This window comes from Rhamphochromis longiceps, linkage group LG7, assembly GCF_057381845.1.
Source record: "Rhamphochromis longiceps isolate RC_006_pf linkage group LG7, R_longiceps_female_GT1.1, whole genome shotgun sequence".
Lineage (NCBI taxonomy): Eukaryota > Metazoa > Chordata > Actinopteri > Cichliformes > Cichlidae > Rhamphochromis > Rhamphochromis longiceps.
The window spans coordinates 53,182,896-53,203,766 of NC_140563.1; the positions used below are offsets into that span (position 1 = coordinate 53,182,896).

The window sequence follows — 20,871 nt, forward strand, 5'->3', positions numbered from 1 at the left end:
GTCAGGGATAATTAAACTGAACATTGTCCAACAATATTGGGTGTCACATATCATTTCCATCACATGCTGTCATGCTGCCACACGATGTCATCTCCATTACAACACAAATTTCGGGGGAAAATGTTCGATAAATAACACAATTGAGAAAATTATATGTTGTAGTTGTGAAACTTTTGCAAGAGGGTATATGCAAACATATATAAATAAACTATAACCATAACTGCGCAATTTTTAGAATATGCTATCAGAAATTATATATTATTTAAATTAATTCATCAAAGGAAGTTTTTCTACACTATGTGGAAAAATGAAACATTAGGTATGTTAATTTCAGCGCCTAATTTCAATGAGTTTCACAATTTTGGACTGCTTGTTAACCTGTATGTGACCTTTTAAACATCCTATTTAGCTTGTTAGAAAATTGCATCTTCCGCTGGAAAACCTTAAAGCATTATTCTTGTGTGAATACTCCGCACCCAGTGGATCTTCATGCCGTCTGTTGCCAGTCCTTCCTGTCAAGCTGGGGCTGCTCTGCTCATTTTGTTTTACCTGAGAGCACCTCTAAATATTAATGTGGTCTTCTCCTAGAATTACATCCTTGAAGGCCTGCCAAATCTCTCAGCATTTGTCTACCTGCCTCTTTTCCTCTCCTCCACCTTCCCTCTGTGTCTCCCTTCACCACTCTTGGCTCAGTCTTTTCCACCCCGAAGGTTAATTTCTGATGATATCAGATGTGATGGGTTGTTGGCTCTCATTCTTCTCTCTCATGATTTTATGACTCTAATCTTGCCACTTGAGCAAAATCCTTTCCTTTATTTTGCCCGGTGGATGGCATTTGGAAGTGTTTCGTTTCACAAAAGCGTGAGGTTGAAAGCAAACCCGAAATCTAATACTGACATCTATGTGAGGTGGATAAATTAATCTTATGTGACGCGAGCCAACATTAAAATCAGCATGACTTCAGAGATTTAAATTTGTTGTATCGCAGCGTTTTACCTGACCTTCTTATCAGTAAAAAAAATGAATCCCGTTTAAGTCGGATAAACAAGCGAGCTGTCTTGGCTGTGGCAGGGACCTCAGCAGCAATTTTGAAGATTTATGTTTGGCACTCTCATGGTTTGGGAAAAATACATCTGAAATGGTCCAAAAGGATAACATTCAGCCTCCTTGCACACTAACGCTGTCCTTGAAATACTCTGTGAAGTGAAGTGCTGTGAGTAAATCAAAGTAAATTTAAAAAATTAAACATCCTGAAAGAGCAAACAACCAAATGAAAACAAATCATTAGGCAAATAAACCAAAATTGTAATGGAATTGAAATTCACAGACAAAAAGGTGGAAATGAATAGAAAAACAAAACACCTTAAATGAAATAAATGAAAGCAATAATGAGCAGAATCACAGGTAGTCATCCTTTGCCTTAAGTGTTAATAAAACAATACATTCAGAAATCAGCAGAGGTTCTGCCACTGTAGTAGCATTTTTTTTTACCTCCTTTCCTTGTTAAGTGTTTAATATGTTATGACAAACCATGTCCTCCACATACAGTACACTTAAAGTGGTGCATGTTTAGTATAAAAAGTTGATGGTACAGAACATTTGGGATTTTACACAATGCATTTTTTTCTAAAAACACAGAGCTAAAATATAATGAGCATCACCCATGGCCGGCCTAACGCTGTGTGCATTCTAATGATGTTAGTTCTTCTGTTACAGTTCAGATCAGTTTGTGTGCCTCAAACCAGAGAACAGTAATCCTAATTAATCATATCCCTGAATAACCCGTTATCTACACTTGTGCCATCAAAGGCACTAATTCCCTACTGAATGGCAGTCAAACCTATGGCACCTTGCTTTCACTGCTAGCTCTGCTGACTTATAGGTGTGCTTGATCTTCAGCTGGATTTTAGTCAGAATGAATTAGTTGGGAAATGGCCTATTAATTTTAAGGTCACTGTCAGACAACTGAGTGTTGTATTTCTTGTCAAAAAAAGGCCACTTTTAATTTCAGCAGTTAGATAAGGAGAAGAAAATGCACGAATAGTCTTTTTTTTTTTGCTGATACTGCAATGAAAATGAAATTGCAAAGTGATATTTGATATCTGATATTCTATTTACATTTAATTAGGATAGGATTAGTTCATATAGGCTTAGTTGGTCAAAAATGTGTTAACAATAGCACCTCTGATATTGAAAGTTACTTCTTTATCCATGTGAATGCTAACATGTGCAATAAGATTACTATCAGTAATCACAGGCACATGTATTATTATAGCAGACATTTTGACATCCTTGTTCTGTCCTCTGTTTGGTCTGCATGAATTATTCTTTGAGCAAGTGCAATGTTTTATGCATCACATATCATATCAGGATCACATGGATCTTAATGGTAAAACACTGTCATGAAGTAAAGGAAATAAGCACAGAGCCAGCCAGTAATGAAGTGAAATAATTATTACCTATCTTAAGATTATAAATCCTTCTGTTTGTGTATCAGACAGTAACAGTATATGAGCTATGTATTCTTAATGCACTGCTGATTGCTACGGTTGCTTGGTTGAACTATAGCGGAGAGGTTATTTGGATAGGAAAACGCCATTAGTTTTAATGTTTTCAAGACTCACTGCCATGACTACATCACAGTACATCATTGTGACCTGCCAATTAGCTTTGCATCTCACCTGTTACATCAACCTTTGCCTGTCCTCATCTATTTAAAAAAAACATACCCAGTCATTAATAATAGTCATGATGAGAAAATGCATTGGGTGGAGGAAGAGCTTTGCGAAACAGACAGCAGTTTGCATTGGAAGAGCTCCAAATCAAGCTCGCTAGCAGTAGCTGAACCATACAATGCAAACATGCAATTAAACTGTTCAAGCTACATTATAAGCAACATGAGCAGACTCGTAGCAAAGTTAGTGTCTTACTGTGAGCTGTCACTAGCAGCAGCGGCAGGTACTCATTGTTTTTCAGAGATTTCAGCAGAGCTCAAATACAGAAGTGGAGATATTTGCAGTTATGGTGGCTTCATGTACGCAGTAGGAAAGACAACATAAGTAGACATTAACATGATATGAAGGAAATAAACAAAGAGATAAAATCTTTGGAGACAGTAATACATGCCATTATTACGTCTTGGTTTGATTGCTGGGTCGCACTTTGTGTTGGAGTTAGCCCTTCTTCCGGTTGGTTCAAAATGATGCTTTTTGATTGGGAACACATAAAAAGAAGAGCACATTACACATGTTCTGACTTTGCTCCACTGTCTGTGAACTTTAGAGTCCATTTCAAGTTCTTGTATTTGTTTGTAAATCCTTAAATGGTATAGCCCCGCCTTACCTCAGCTGCTTTACCCCTGCACTCCTGTCTGATCTCTCAGATCATCTCACTATTTGCTCCTACATACTCTGCACATTAGACGGTCACCTACGTTGGCCAATTTTAAAAATTGAAATTGTGTTATAGTTGTTTTTGTAGTTTTTTATGATGTTCAATTTTATTCAATTTTGTGTGTAGCACTTGTGCGGCATGGTATGGTAATCATGTAACACCACCTTTGTCATTTTACTGAAAATTACCAATAACATCCCAACATTTTGATATGGTAATTATAACTGAGAGCTACAAGTTGCAGTTCAAACTATTTACTAAAAAGTTAATAAATGATTAAATAACATGAAAAATGGGGAACAGGTTAGATAACTAATTAATCATCTGTTGACTGTCAGTAAATGTTAGAGAAGTAGTTTTTAATACACAGTTAAACATGCTTGACTTTTGTCAAATAATACTAAAATAATAAAAAATAATTATGAACAAATTTGGGGAAAAATATTAATTAATGTTACAGATACATTATTTAAACATGAGGTAAAAGTAAAAAATAATTGGTAGACAGATTCCAGTTTATTAGCATAAAATTAGATTAAATAACAATCTATGCAGTATTTGTTGTGTTGGATCAGAAAACTAGTGTTTCGTTATTTGACGACATGGTAGGTTTTTTTGTGTGTGTTTGTTTGTTTTTCCTGTCTGTTGAACATATAATATTAATCCTGCATGATCATTTGTTTAAACCTTTAAACTTCCTCTGCTTTCTTGCCTGTGTGTTTGTTATATTCGTTATATATACAGTTCCTGTTTTATCACACGTTATACTGAAACTGATAGCAAACCATTCTTAAATAGTTAAATTCTGTATTTGCATTTTGTTTTACTTGTACATCATTGAATACCACTTCAGTGGTATCCCATTAATTTTCCATCATGTGCATGGCAGTAGTACTTGCGATCAAGTTAGTCAGCAACCACTAACACACACCAGAGATTTAAACAAAAAATAAAAAGATGGTAATATCACAACTGGCTTTTATCTGTGCAATTTAGAAAGACCAGCTGATTTATATTATAATATTTTCACATTATGCAACAAGGTCACTTTTAATATTGCTTTTTGAAGCAGATAAAAAAAGACCAATTCCCACTTAAAACTGTTTTACTGCAGTATGAGATGCCCCTGATTGAGAAAGAGAATTTTAAAGTACACATATTTTGCAGCGGATTAGCATTTAATTATACGTTGTATTGGAACACTGCAATAAGACTCTTTTGCTCATCTCTGCCACTCAACAGCTCTGTTGGGCTGCCAGACTAACAGCATTGCCACCCGTCGTGATCCTTCATTCTATAGCTTTGTGTGTCAACTCTGCCTAATTAAATATGACCCTTGACCTTGAAATAGTAAGAAATATCCTCCCAGTTTACAACTTCATTTAGTGATGTCACGCTTCAGTGTCGAGTGTCATGGATTAGCAGTGTAATTCTTTTTTTTTTTATGCTGTCATCCTACAAACCATTTATCGATTCTGCAGAGCCACATCTTCACACCTGCAGCCATGCTGAACCACCTCCATCTGCGGGCACCGCGAGACAACTTCCATTAAAGCCGCAGAATTTAATTCAGTGAAAATGCTGGAGGTCTTGAATATGCGGCTCAGTGAGCTTTTGTCTATTCAGAAACCCATAAGACTCAAAGGAAACAATATGTATTAATAATATATTGCAAAATGTATCTATCTTCAAAGATGAAGCAAGTGACTCCTAGCAGCAGTAATGAGGGCGCTGTGGGCAAAGTGAACAAACATTCCCAAGATCATTATTCCCAAGTTAGACTCAGCCTGGGGAACGCTACCGTGTGTTTGTTGCTGAATAAATAGTACTACTGAAGTGTTCGTTCAGCTAAAGAATATTCTGTATTCACTCTCGAAATGCTTTTGAATATTGTTAAATCAGGCTCATGTGCACTTGTTCGATCGGTTAAAAGCAGGGTGTGTGTGTAAGGCTTCTTACCAAGCCTGAAAGATCTAGGACCATGTTAGCCCCCACGTTTCAGACCATATCTCATTTGATCTAGAGGCAGTCGGAACATCCAAAAATATGAGTGTGTAAGGGGAAAAGATTTTCCACTTTCCAGTTCCAGTATAACCAGAGAACATGTATTAATTAGCATACATTTTTAAAGCGTCCACATGCCATCTTCCTGTTTATGATAAATAATATCAAGTTTCTAGAACAACTGACTGATTCGAATTTGCAAGAGGAAAGTTTTCAAACAGGCAAAGCAATGTCAGAGGTGTGACAGTTAATCATAAAATTCTTTTGCTTTTGTGTCCCACCAAATGTCACAGTTGGCTCGGAGGGAGCAGCAAGTCAGAGAGTTCAGCGCACACCTGTCTCTGTTTTTCTCCCTCCACTCCTATCTTTTGATGACAAGGGGAGAACCAACGATAGCAAGCCCTTTGTATTCCCTAAGAGGAGACGACAGCAAGCTTTTTCACTAGACGCGTGTTCGCAAACCCTTCAACCAGCCTAGCCTCTGATGGCAAAGGGCAGAAGAACTGTCCTTGTGGCTATGGAAATAACCGCTCCTCTTCGAGCGTCCGCTCCCACCCCCAACATCCACAATCTCTGTAGAATAAAACTGCTTGACAGGAAGAATAAGGAAAAGACAGCGATGGAGTAAAAGAAAGACAACATGAGGGAGGGGTTGAGTTATCGTGGGAGGGTTAGAGGAGGAGGAGGAGGAGGAGATGGAAGAGTGCTGCTCCTTTTCTCCTTTTTCTACTGAAACAGTCTCAGGAGCTGCCCCCCAGCAACAGAGGGAGAAAAGCATGATGAATAATTAACTTCGAGAAATGTCACAAACGGCAGAGAGAAGTGTAATCATTCCTCTGTTGGGTTTAGAGATCTGGGGGGTTTTTTAAATTCTTTTTCTTTTATGCCCCGTAGAGCTGCGTGCACGGCACTGAGACTCTGAGAGCAGGACTTTAACCCTAAAAGCATCAAATACATTCCCCTACACATTTTTCAAATAAAAGGAAATAAATCATTAATATTTAGCCCTTTTAGCAAGTATCACAAAGGCATCTCACAGAGGTCTTCTGCATTTTTAATCAAACCATTGATGTCAGTCTCATTAGCTCTAAAATCACATTTAGGGAGCGAGAGCCTCTGATGGTAATGGTTTAATCAATGTCAGGAAGGCTTGAGCTTTGCTTCCTTTTAGTTTGGGAGAAGCGGAACATGCCCTCTCAGAATGAATAAAAGATTTTAAAAAAAAGACAAATTATTGTCTTCTTGTTCTAAACAAGCTAAATTTGTCCTATATCCCAGAAACCTGTTGTGAAAATGAGTTATAGATTACCATGACCTAGTTTAATGAGGTATTGCGGGTTATATATATCATTTCTATTGTCATTTTCATACATTTATCGCCAAAGAGGATCGATAGCTGGCTTCCATATTTGTGTGTTTTAAGTTTAACGTTGGTCTGCTTTTCATATATTTAGCAGAGAAGACTCTTTGTCTTCTGTTTACCTGATGTGCAGTCAGCTGGATGAAGATGTTTAGGGCGCAGAACTTTTTAGCTTTGCAACTTTGTTGGTAAAGACATTGTGAAAAAGAAATAAGGACATCGATAATTGAAAAGCAAAGAACGCTTATAGATTGTTCTTCCATCATTGTGCAATCAGGCACACTCTAAATGAGATTCCCTGTCAGTAAACACATTGATTGTTCAAAATAAGAGGATTTTGCCAGTATTATTTGTCCTCTTTTCATTACACAGAGTAATTATCCCTATACGGGTAGTTTTGTATAATGTAGAGATCCATCTTATGAAGAAAGGTTAAGGAACATTGCTACTCATTTATATTGTGTTTGAAGCGCTGGATAGCATTAGTAGGAGGGGGTAGATTACCTCACCAGGACATTTTTCTAGCATCATAGAAGCTGGTATCGATGTCCTTGCTTTGTTGGTGATGGCGATACTTTCAGTAAGCTCACATTCATTTCTGATATGCAGGAATGTTTGATTTAAACATTTATAGTAAAAGGAATCAAAACTTGATGTTATCCAAGGTGGCCTTGAAAGGGCTGTAACTTTTGAAAACACCAGCAAATAGGAAAAATGCTGCAAAAGTTCACAAAAAAAAAAAACCAAATCACAAAACACTGTATTTGTGGTTTTTTGGGGGGGAAAGACAATAACGTGTCTCACAACCGTGACAAGCTAATAGTAAACGCCTAATAGCAAATATGTGTCTACAGTAATAAATAAATCATGATTAAAACACACATTACCTTGCTTCTTTTTCTGTCTCACAACAGCAAAGAATCCTCTGCTTCTTTTAAACGTGTCTTGGTGCTTAAATCCTTTTCATGCGTTGTTTCTCTCATTTCTACAGCTGTTCCGTCACATTAATGTCTCCCCAAAAACACTTCCATTGTGTCCATTGGTTTTTTTTCTACTTCTGATGTCTCTTAAAGTTTTGTTGTTGTTTTTTTTTGTTTTTTTTTTTTGTGTCTTTTACTGTTTCTGTTGTCTTTCATTAAACTTCCTGTTTGCTTTTCCAGCATCTTTCTGTTTGCTGCTTTTTTCTTAAGTTGCAGTGCATCTCACCTCTCAGGGACAACGTAGTACAGGAGCTTTCTATGAAACCTCACTAACAGGACTAACCAGTCTACCCTACCTTGTTATTGGTGTTTGAAGTAGGAGAAAGTTCCACATTGGACTTATAGTATAACTAGTGTAATTTCTTTTTCATGACTACATCATCCAGTTTGTCTAATGTTTTCTGACGTACCAGAACATTTTTGAATTTCTTTTCCCAGCCAACTCTGTTCAGTAGCGCAAAACCAAGAGTGTACTAACAGACAGCTTGTGTTCTGTTGGTAATTTGAAATGTTTTATATTTAAATAGAATAGTTGTCAGTCTGTCAGTCCACCACTTTAGTCCAAACTGAAATCTCTCAGCAACTATCAGATGGGTAGCCATGAAATTGGTACACATTTCAATAATGCCCAGAGGCTGAACCCTACTGAATCTTGATCTCCTACGTTCTTCTAGAACTGCTATCATATCTGTCCAGTACTCTGTTTTGTGACCAATTAGGACAAAGATACAACTTCCCTCACACCCTCGGGTGACAGCTGTACATCCACAGACAGTATGGCTGCGTGACATAGAAACATATAACTGCTGATTAGTGATACCTGAGTGACTTGGGTTAGGTGCCCAGCAGGCAGCCTGTCACTCAAAGTGACCGCATCTCTAATAATGCAAAACTTTAAGACTTAAAATTTGGGGTTTTGGAGGGGTGTAGCCTATCCCAACTGTCATAGGGCAAAAAGAGGGATACATTCTGGATGGGTGAGAGAAAACCATTCACGCTCTCATTCATTCTCATATCCACACCTAGATTTACCATTTAATCTAACAGATATGTGGGAGAAAGCCAGAATCCCTGGAGAAAACCCACACAGCGAAAACATGCAAAATCCACAGAGAAAGGAGCTTAGCCTGCATGTGCATTTAAAACTAGGACACTCTTGCTGTGCAGCAACCGCTATAGCTGCAAACAGATGAGCTCGGAAGCATCATCCTTTGTGGAGGTGACTTTAGCAGAAAATGTTTGTACTATGTTAACATGTGAGTCTACGGAAGAGCAGGTCGCCTATGGTCAGTTGAGCAACTGCAGTTTTTTGGCATTAGCTTCATTTTTCAGCCTCACAGGCTTCCACAATGTAGCACTACCAACCTTGACCTCACCGATCTCATTCCGCTTCTATACAAGAAAAGCAATTCAAATCTAAATATTTTACTGGCTCTGAAATAAAATCATTTTGTATCTTTTCTCTTTTTTTGGCATTGTTATAGAAAACCACATTTATTTTCAGCTATTTGTACTGAAGATCTAATTATTGCATTTCCCATGTATATATACATGGGTTTAGTCTCTGGTCAGTTGTAACATTTTAATATTAACGGGCTGCAGAAAGGATACAGTACATCAAAATAGATAATGATATGCCACTATAGCTAGAACAAAGGGAACAAAGAAAGCATGCCCTAATTGCTCGTGTGAAGCGCGCAGGAGGACAGGAGGACAAGTTTTCTGACTGCCTCCTTTGCTTCTCTTAAATGGCAAATCAGCGAGAAGAGAGAGAATCACTGCCCCAGCAGAGCAATCAGCATGTTAATACTGAAGCAAAACACCTCAAAATCCTCCCATGTACCAGAATCCATTTTTAAATAACCTAACAATAACATTTAATTAACAGAGAGAGTTACACCTGAGCATTTAGATTTTAACCAAAGAAGTCTCTGTTGTTATTTCACTTGTCTTCCTCTTTAATTATTCTGAATTGGAGTCTTGCTGAGATTCTCTGGGGCTTTAATTAGGGACTGAATTAAAGTTATGTAAATACAGTTGGAAGCCGTAGAGTCTTTAAATAGAGTTGTGTTGCATCTGGCATTCCCCCCACCTGAAAGAGAAAACATCCTAAGTCTTTCTTTTGAAGTTTGTCAAATCACTCTGGGGTACTTTTCCCTTAGGTGTTTGTGTGGATTGATACTTTTTCTCAAAGGGTTATGACACAAAAAATATTTCTGTGAATGTGCCGGGTTTTTCTGTCTGAAGGCATGTAGAAAACAATTAATGTGTGTCGCGTTCTCGCTGTGTTTTTACTGCTGTGTAATCCCGAGCATTTGTATACTCGTATAAAACTTTTAACTATTCACTGGAAACCCGCACGCATGATGTTACCTGCCTATGACTGTATTAATAACTGATTCTCCAGCTCCAATTTGCTGATCTACTGTGAAAATGAAAAGAACGGGATCAACCTCCCATTGGGCTAGATTAAATCCAAACTAAGTGCCTGGGCCCAGACTGCGAGCTTCTGTCTCTGAATAATAATGGGTTCTTTCAGCTGTGTTTGTCATCAAATTAGCCCTCTACTTCAGTCGAGGCACTCTCAGAGAGCAATTCTCGACAGCGATGGAATTCAAATTAGGCCGAGTCAGTTTGAGGTTTGTAAGCTTTAAAAAGGAGAATGAGTTTCATTTGTGGAGGTGATGATTGCCGTAGGAGGTAAAATGACAGTGTTTAGGTTCATAAAAACAAACAAAAAAAAATCTTCCTTCCTCTGGTGAAGTACCTTTAATGGTGATTTTGAGTCATGTTACGGGACAGACAGTAAAACAAACCCTAAACCAGAAATTGTAGCCTGCAGCATGCTCCACATGCGCTAAATCCAACTCTTATTCCAAACCATAAAGCCTTTGAAGCTCTTCCATCGGTGCATGCACTCATTTCAATTTTTTTTCCTCTCTCTTTTTATTCTCTCACATAAACACTAACAGTACAGAGTGCACTTATAAGCATAGCGGAGGATGTTTTACAAACTCTTGAGGCAAAGTTCACTTTTGTTTGTCTTCCTGCCTTGTATTTGGTATTAAGAGGACCTAGACAGAGTTCTTCCTGCTTCTCTGTGCCTGACACTGTGTAACTTGTAGCTTTGATCAGCTCAGGAGAGGAAAACCTGCACTGGGAAGCGCCATCACTACAACGCAGCAGGGAGGACACATAGAGCAGGAGGGGGCAAGGAAGAAGCAACCCTGTTTTCCCTCTGGCACTTTCTGTCTTGCATACGTTCGTTTAAGGGTTTAGCGATAATTAAAAGATCCATCCGGGGGATCGAGAGAACGATGACAGGCATGAATCTAAAACAGCTGAAAGGGTTGAACATGGACTGTGAGTTTATAAAGAGGTCTTTGGAATATGTCTTGGATATGAAAGCAATACACAAACTTAGAACATATTGACAACTTAAGATTTTCTTGAAACTGAAAATGCTTTTTGGATGCTATTTTTAATTTGCAAAGAATTTCCAATCTAGTACATTTCTTCCTTTTGGTTCTGAGCCTTAATGAGCTGGGACTTCACACGTCAGTAAAATCAGACTTAATCTGCGCCTCATGCCCAGTTACACGTATTGATCTGATTCTTGCTTTAGATAAAATTGTGTTCATAATAGCAGCTTATTTTTTGTTAATACCTCCCTCACTTTCTTTTTTGAATATCACAGATCTGATAAGAATTGAAATGATTGCGTCCCTGACATCTGAGAGTTTAAATAGTGTTTTATTAGTGCATTTGGAACAAATGTAAAGCAAATTACAGTCATGTGAAAAGGACTCTATGCTGGCCTGTGAAAATGTAATTACACCCCATGATTTAACAGCTTCTAGAACTGCATTTGGTAACGACACCTTGACATTCATTTACTGTATGACTCTATCAGTCTCTCGTTGTGGAGGAATTTTGTATCACTGCTACACATCATTTCAGTCCACTGAGGTTTGCTGCTGGTTTGGTTTGAGGTCTGGACTTTGACTGGGTCATTGTGACACCTTGATTCCTTTCTTTTGTAGATTTGCTGTTGTGCTTGGGATAATTGTCCTGTTGCATGACCTAATTTGCCACAGTGTGAGTCTTGACTCACATGTGAGTCTCGAATACCTCACTGACTGCAGACTGTCCAGGTCAAGTGGCAGCGAAAAAAACCCAAATCAGCACCCTTCCATCACCATGCTTGACAGTTAGGCTACGTTCACACTGCAGGCGAAAGCGCATCAAATTTTTTGACCCTATGCGACCCATATCCGATCATGGTATGACAGTGTGAACGGCACAAATCCGATATTTTCAAATCCGATCTGGGTCACTTTCGTATTTGGTACTGAATCCGATACATATCCGATGTTTCAGAAAGCGACTGCTGTGTGAACGGTCATGTTGCATTAAATCCATCTTTTACGTCACTGACACAAGACAGACGCTAATTATCAGCGCCGGAGAAGCGCCAGATAGGACATTGCGAACGCTTCCTGGCCATCCGGTGAACCTGCTGGGAAGACAACGTTGGAGAAATGTTAACGTTTTATTTGTACTGCATAATCTGCAGATTCTGACAGAAATCTGCAACTATCCTTTGAAGCACCGCTCCTCTCTAAAACAGCAATAAGGATCATTAGTAGGTTATTTACATCATTATGTAATAACTTAAAGCAAAAATTGGGAAACGTGAAGTCCGAAGTCTTTATATTAAGGGCCATCAGTCAAACGATATTGTTTGCTCTGGATCTAAACAGAGCGCGTTGTGTGTGACATCTTCTTTTGCGCATGCGGGCCGCTTTGAGCGTTCACACTGGAGCGCGTTTGCTGTCGCATTTTATTTGTAGCGTGAACGAGCAGACAAAAAGATCGGATTTGATCAAAATATCGGAATTGAGCATTAAGACCTGCAGTGTGAACGTAGCCTTATTATGAGGTGTTTGTGCTGATGTGTTGTGTTTGGTTTTTGCCAAACTGGGAGCTGTGTATCATGACCAGACCACAGACCTCTCCACTTTGGCCCGTCCAAAGGAAAAGTCTTGCTGAGCCTTGGTTGTTCAGTCTTCATATAATTGTCCTGACATGAACTTTAACATTTAAAATGTCAACTGAGGCCTGTAGAGTCTGCAATGTAGCTTAATGATTTTTTCCAGTTTCTCTGGGACAGTCAGTCCTTGGAAGATTGGCAGCATCAACACATACGTGAATGCTACAGATCAATTAATCAAGTGCACTTGAGTATCAGCACTTGATTAACTGATCTTGATTAATTCCTATGATAGCAGTAAAGGTGTGCTTAGTTTTTCTCACAGCATCTTGTGAAAAAGTACTTCTAAAAACAACTGTGGGTGAGCCCAGGATTTACAAATCTGTATTTTTCTATCATCCAGGGAGCAGCGATGTTGTGAAATTTGCATTTAATAATGCATCCTTTGATGATGAAATGATAGGTTTATGGCTGAGTATGCTTGTTGTCCAAGACAGCAAGGGGAAATAATCTAGAAATTGACTTACGGGACATTGGTACCCTCTTCTTTTGAAGAAAGACGATCTTCTCCTCTTAAAGTAAGACACTGTCCCGGATAAGGCTGCCCAGCCTTGCAAGCACATGATAAAATACAAAACGCAGCCTGTCTGCTTTGAGAAATCCAGGACATCGCCACCTTATCTGGGAGCCTTCAAAATAATGTCAACTGGTAATCAATAGACTTTGGTGATTCAAATGGCTTAAAACCCATACTGAAAAGTCAACATGCTAAACATAAACACGGTTCTTATAAATAAACCAATATTATCTTGTGATACACGAACATGATTAATACAATTTTGAACTACACTTGAAGCGGGGTCAGTGTCTGGTGCCATTCATTCAAGAGGAGAAACGCTGATGGATTCAATAGATTCAGCTGGGTTCTCTAACCTCCAAGCATTCAGCAGTGTGAGCAGTCCACACCCACACAAAAGAAACTCTAATCTTGTTTTGGAAAGAAACCCTACACATGCAGGGAGAGACTCTAAATGGGACAAAAACCATGTTACAGCTTATTTCCAGAAAATGTATGGCATTGAGAGGCTGCTGAAATAGCTTTATATTGCTTGCTGAGAATAACGGCAGTACTTGGTAATGGATTATTTTGGTCTGTGTCTCGCTCTTTTTTCTCCCTGCAGGGCTAAAGCAGATCCATGCCCTGTCCATACAGGGGAACTATGAGCTACGTATCGACCTGGAGGACTTTGAAAATAACACAGCGTACGCCCAGTACGGCACCTTCGGAGTGGGCCTCTTCTCGGTGGACGCCGATGATGACGGATACCCTTTGACTGTGGGAGACTATTCAGGCAATGCAGGTATGTGCTGTGTACTCAGTGAACTCATTAAGGCTTTTCTTGGAAGACATACTGTGCACTCTGATTAGTATACACCATATTTGTTTTGCACATATTATTTTTTTCCCCTTCGTTCAACCTAATGGCAAACACAGCAGTGTGCGAAAGTCCAGCCAACGCCCCTCGTATTCTGCATTCCAGCAAATATAACTGTGCATTATTTTTGCAGTGCAGTAGACGTGTCCACTTGTTAAGCTTTGCAGAGAGTGCTCAGAGTGAGGGACTGCTAGTGTCTGTTTCTCTGCTCACTCATCATGAGATTCAAGCCAGCTACCTGTCACCTTGATTAAATTACTGCCAATTAATTGCCGTGCTTGACCTGCAGCGTAAACAAAAAAGCTGCCATTGAAATGAAGAAGCAATTTAAAGAAGCTTTGGGGAGCAGTGCTTTGAGAACAGACAGAGAGAGAATGGGGACAGATATGAGAGCGGGGAGGAGAGTAGTCGATAAGAAGGAGGGCGACTGGAGGAAACTGGGATGGGAGAACTAGGGGGACAGGTGTGGGAGAAAAAGAGGTAAATAAAAATGAGGATAGAGATATTTAAGGGACAGAGAAGGCAATGAAGCGAAAGAGGAAGAGAAAAATGGGTTGTATGTATGATGGGGATGGGGGGGTGTTCCTCCAGCTATGGCTCTGCTAAAATTCCTGTAAAACTCCAGGCCTGTCCTCTTCAAAGCCTGACCTTGAACTCGTTTGCCTGCTGGACATTTGAATCCAGTCAAATTATGGCTACTCCAACTCTCTCGGGATAGTCACACTCTCACGTCAGCTTCCCCCACAGCAGCTCTACTGTTATTATTAGTAGTATTTTCCATAGCTCTGGCTGCTTTTGATCAGCAGACAGGTGCTCGTTTCTACTGGGAGCAGCTGGATCTTAATGGGCATCAGAGGAGGCTGCCGGCCCCCAAGCCACCCAAGTGGCATCCTCTGCCTTGTAAATGAGCCTGTTTTTGCGCCCCTCCCCCACCCTTCCCCTTTTCTTCCTAGCTCTGGACATCATTGTACTGTTGACACCAGTAAGCATTTTTTTTTCCCTTGTTCTACTCCCCCACTATCTAATTTCTCCTAACATCAAGCGGCACACAACGTGAATATCAGACATGCCTGTCAAATTATTTTTCCTACCGAGCGGTTACCATAGTAATGCCAAATAGCAAGTGGAGCAGGGCAAAGTGAGAGGGTAAGAAGCTGTGCGGCCACATCCTGGGAAATTAAGGGCTGTTTGATGCCCTGACGAGCTGTTAGGCTTCACCTGATGACTGGTGAGCACTCTTTCATTCTGCTCACCACTTTATCCCTCTATCCATTTCTAGTCACAGTGTGAAGCCTGCTTTTTTTCCAAAAAAAAAAAAAATTTGAAGGGGCAAAGAGTGGAGGAAATGTATGGGGAGTTTATTGAACATTATGAGCTCTTTCAACATCCATTTGCAGGAAACTTTTGGTCTACCGCAGCATCTGCAAGGGCGTTACTTTCATTTTCCTGGTGAATTTACAGCAGCGGCTCGCAAAACAGTTGTCAGTGTGAGAGGATTTGCCAGTAATAAATCTTTAAATAGTCAGAGCAATATTTTCAGCTGTGTGGATCAGATTGACCTTTCAGACCACTATTAGGTCCACTTAGGTGATGCAACTTGGCTGCGCCACATCCCTGCAGTGGTCTTTCATCACTGCCATAATCACAATGAGAGGTTATGGGAAAGAATGCCCTCTTATAGAATAAGTACGCTTTTAAAGCTCTTTGAAGCTGTTACAAAAGTTACATTATTATACTAAATTTCTTAAAGTGGACAAAATACCCTGACTTAGCAAAAGACTGAGGGGCAAGATGTAGGGGTAAACACACACCACATAAACAAACACAAAGACATAACCGGAATGAGGGCACAGAGGGCAAGGGGATGTGAAAACACTCAGACCTCGAGGGAGGGAAGAACAATATGGCCGTACCTAAAACCATGACATCAACATATGTGAGACAGACCATTTAGTATGTCTCATGTATCATCTGAAAGATTTGTATCCATTAACAACCTAATGAAATAATGAAATCATTTGGGGAGTGTTATTAAAAGGTCGCCACAGAACCTTTGAGTAACTGCCTACAAAGCCGTCTGACCTACTGCTTCAGCTAATGACAAGAAATACTCAGGAGGACACTGGAGCTGTATTTTTATTCCTTTATCTCTTTCTCTCTACAAAACAAAAAAAAGAATAATTGGAAAGTTATGAGGTCTTTTGAAGTTAATCGCTTGTGTATATGTCTAATTACAGGTTTCTAAACCAAGAATGTTCTGATGAAAGATGTAAAGGAGATAGCTATTATTTCAGTAACACTTAATAATATATACTTTACTAAGAGAGTAAATCCCGATGGAATTCAATGGAATTTCACTTTCATTTATTTGAACAAAAATGCAATTATATTTACCTACAAACACAAACAAGTTCGGTTTTTGCAGGAAACAAAGACATAATTGTAATGTAAGTAAATTTAAGTACTATGTGGGTAATTTTGAGTTGATTTCACTTCTATGGTCATTTAGCAATGAAATCAGATTAATTATGTCACATCATAAATATGGTATACGTTTTGGGCCACGGGCCATAATATGGAGGGGTTTTTTTTATTAAGAATTAATTAAGAAAAAACAGGTCCCATTAAAATATGGGGTCTCGTGACATAATGATGGGGAGAAACCCTTTTTTAACAATGACTGTTCAAACATCCTCGTGTCCTGTAAAATATCTGATAGTTAGGCAAAGTTTTGCCACCACATAATACAGTCCGTGTTCCAAAAGGTACAGTGTGCTTACAATGTACGATGGAAAAAGTGGCTGTGGGGGTGGCTGTAGCTCAGGCGGTAGAGCAGGATCAGTCATCTACTGATTGGAAGGTTGGTGGTTTGATTCCCGGCTTCCCCTCGTCTGCATGCCAAATATCCTTGGACAAGATACTAACCCCAAGTTGCTCTCTGATGCATCCATCGGAGTGTGAATGTTAGTTAGAAAGCACTAAGAAAATTGTGCTTGTGCTTATGGGTGAATGCACTAGTTGTGTGAAGCGCTTTAAGTGCTCAGAAGAGTAGAAAAGCGTTAGATGAGAACCAGTCCATTTACCCAAAATGTTCTTTGTTTTTCCCACAAAATTACCAAGAAATGATGCAGTACGGAAAATGTTCTAACTGTGCGATTTGGATCGCGTTTCTTGTAAAATACCCAGAACTTAAATTTACTTACAGTCTAATTGTTCCTCTGTTCCTTCTAAAAACCTGATTTGTCACCGCATTATTCTAGTATTTCTACTTTTAAGTATTTGTAGGCAAGTATAATTAAACTGTAATTTAGTTTAAAAGGCAGTTTAAATTTCATTTAATTACAGTTGAATTACACTCTTAGATGCAGAACATATTTTTATGAAGTTACAGATTCATCTATGTTGTTTTATTCATTAACTTCAGTTATACGACTATTTTGTGTGTACTGACACATTCAAATTTAATTGCCGTTCTTTTCTTTTTTTTAGGTGATTCTCTGTTGAAGCACAATGGAATGAAGTTCACCACCAAAGACAAAGATAACGACCACTCGGAGAATAACTGCGCCTCCTTCTACCATGGCGCGTGGTGGTACCGAAACTGCCACACCTCCAACCTTAACGGCCAGTACCTGCGCGGTCAGCACACCTCCTATGCCGATGGCATTGAGTGGTCCTCCTGGACTGGCTGGCAGTACTCCCTCAAATTCTCCGAGATTAAGATACGCCCGACCCGCGACCCAGAGAATAAATGAAACTGACACGAGAAGGAAAAAAAAAAAGAAGAAGAAAATTTTCAAACATTATAAACCACAGTTTCTGACAGCTTGATGGAGTTACTTGTCTCGATATTGTTTATTCACTAAAACGTGCATCTTTGACTTTAGTTGACTCTGCTGTTTTCTCGTGATGTCTCTCTTCCATTTTTTTTGCTCCTCTTCCTCGCTCACTCAGCTACTAGTCACCCTGGCTACCTTAATCCTTCCCGTGGTCCCATTCTTTGAGAAATTAAATAACCCGGACGCTCTTATTTTTGAACGTTTAGTTCACAAAAACAGCTTACCAGAGCCCTGAACCAACAACAGTCCACTGCTCCGGGTCTGTCAATGTGGTCCAGCCCCCCTCTGAAGTAAAATGGGTCCCCTGACATCAACCTGACCTAACCTGTGCTGACATGGCACTCAGTTCCACTGCCCACTCCTGTAAAATATGTGAAGACAACCCCCGTTCACAAAACATGAAGACAGAATATGGAAATTATTCAACCCCGCAAACCCCACCCCCACCCTCTGCAAAGAAACTCTCAAGTTTTACCAGGGAGAAGGGGACAGGGCAGTGGTGCACTACGTCACATTTACATCTTTGATCTGTCCGAATGAGCCCCGGCAGGGAAAGTGGCGAGAAGTATGGGCGCTCCGATAATGAGAGCGAGACGGAGAAAATGAGGAAACAATTTGACAGGAGCTAAATTGGTGGAAGGAATGGGGGGGGGCAGAGTGAATCAAACTGGGGAGATGAAGTAGGTGAAGAAGAAGAGGTGCAAGAAAAGGATGGGGGGGGAAAGAAGAGACAGTGGAGGATGTCATTCATCTGACTTGGACCATTAGGGAGCATATTGGGCACTTTGTCTGATCTGCCTGCCAGCTGAGTACTGGCCAACTGATGCAGCACTCACAGATGGTAACCCAGCACTTTGTGTGTGTGTGTGTGTGTGTGTGTGTGTGTGTGTGTGTGTGTGTGTGTGTGTGTGTGTGTGTGTGTGTGTGTGTGTGTGTGCCTGAGACAGAGAGAGACAGACAGAGTTCTCTAACACTATCAATTTCCTGTCACGGGTTCAGTAGAGCATCTCGATTGACTACAATGTTTAGCACAGAAAGACTAAGCATGATGCACGGCTGGCTTACCTGCACTCTGTCCAACTAAGTAGCTGAAATACGCCTGCAAGGGATGTAACGAATTAAAGCAGGAAAAGACAACAACTTAGAAGAAACTGATGGAGCCACTGAAAGAGACCCGAGGAAACTTCACGCCCCCCTTTCTTGTTTGTCCTCTCTTTTGTACGTTTTTTTTCCTCTCTCTGTTGTTTCCAGATGATTATTGTGGAATCGGTTTGTGCGATACGGTTTTATCTTGTCATGCAAACGGAGCGAAAGATGCTATAAAATAAGATTTGACGCTCTCAACCGCCGTCTTTTTTCTTCAGAGTCATGGCAACATCCAAACTGCCTACAGAAAACAAAGCAAAAAAAGAAAAAAAGATGAAGTCAGTTTTAAAAAAAAAGGAAAGAAAAAATTCACAGCACATGGGCGGAAAACAGTGCAATCCCGATTTTTTTTTCCCGTCTCTTTTTTAAAGTCGGTGAATCAACTTTTTTTTGGATGTAATAAAAGCTTTAAAATATCTGTAGATTTTATTGTACAGTGTGTATGACTTTTAGAGCATGAGAATCTGTTTCTTACTATGCTACAACACAAAGAGAACTCAAGCACATAGACTTTACAAAATCCACTGGTTCAAAAAAAGAAGAAGAAAATGCAACATGTGGAGCAAAATAACTTTCCCCCCCTTCTTATAAAATGAGCAAAAGGTGGGGAGTGGCGCTCCTTAGGCCAGATCCAAGTGAAGAAGAGTAACATGATTATCCCTTAAGCACATGCCCGCTCTAATCTGCAGCACAAATTTCAGTCTTTATGTCAAAGGCACAATGATAAGAGTTTTTTGAACCTCCTCAGGCACAATAGCTGCCTTGCTGGACATTTGCGACCTTTGTGATTACTTGGCTTTGGAGAGTCACTTGGAAGCAGTTTTGAATCCGTGCTAAAGGGTGTCGCTCCAGCTGACAGTGAGTTAACGTGTAGCACCAAGCAATGTTGCACTTAATACCTCTGACACTGGAACAGCTGTGAGTTTTTCTGTCATCCCCGGTGCTTTGATGAAGGATCCCGTTTCTGTGTGTGTTTCTGCTAGCGCCTCGGCTGTGCACACGCGGTATATGTCACGTCGTGGTGGTGGACTCCTGCCACGTCTTTTCATCGAAGAAGCGCCGAAGACACGTTACACATGCCTGCAGATGTTATTGTGGCACAGAGTGTGCGGTGCGCTATTGTCAATTCCGAGACAAGCTGGAACTGTGCGGAGTCGCTCGAGGAGAGGGAATTGGACCGCTCGTTGAGTATGTGTGCGAATCGTGAGTATGTGCGTGTCTCTTTGCCGGACGGAGCGTCGGTATGCGTGAGCGCAAGCGTGCATCTGCAGTGTTTCTGTGTGTACACGTATATGCACATGCGTCGGTTTGTACACGCCCAACGTGCATGAGCCAGACAAGAGAACAGGAGGCTGGGTGTGTCTCTCTGTGGAATTCTGAAGTAATGTGATGCCTATGTACTACATGCCTCCCTCGCTATTTGTGTTGATAACAGAGAGATTTACATAATTCTAATAATGAACTATTACTTATTGTGATTGTGATCCCATTAAAATGGACACCACCTTCTTGGTACTGTGTTGAACTGCGCTTGTGCCCTCGAATCCTGACAACCCGCTCCCGAATTCTCTGTTCGCCTCAACATGACTTTGTGCTCACTGTATACGTTAGCGCTATGTTTCCCTTGTTATTTAAGTGTAAAGACATGTATTATTTGACATGATGATCCACCACCCCACCCCTCCTTCCCTCTGTGTTAAAGGCCTTCATTGTCACTCTT

At 40.1% G+C, this 20,871-nt stretch overlaps 1 protein-coding gene and 1 long non-coding RNA gene across 3 annotated transcripts in view; one reads left to right on the forward strand and one right to left on the reverse strand.

Annotated features, from left to right (window-relative positions):
• fibcd1b (fibrinogen C domain containing 1b) overlaps nt 1-17,952 on the forward strand; it is a 123,336-nt gene extending 105,384 nt beyond the window's left edge. For both annotated transcript variants that reach the window (XM_085414279.1, XM_085414280.1), the window contains 2 exons: nt 13,912-14,091; nt 17,656-17,952. In XM_085414279.1, coding sequence (XP_085270405.1) covers nt 13,912-14,091; nt 17,656-17,921 — 446 coding nt within the window. In that variant the 3' untranslated portion in view covers nt 17,922-17,952. The remainder of the gene's footprint in view (nt 1-13,911; nt 14,092-17,655) is intronic.
• On the reverse strand, nt 17,841-20,588 carry LOC146666330 (uncharacterized). The gene is made up of 2 exons (XR_014912761.1): nt 20,051-20,588; nt 17,841-19,392 (listed from the first exon to the last, which is right to left on the reverse strand). It is a non-coding gene; the product is annotated as an uncharacterized LOC146666330 (long non-coding RNA).
• Nucleotides 20,589-20,871: the final 283 nt, after the last annotated feature.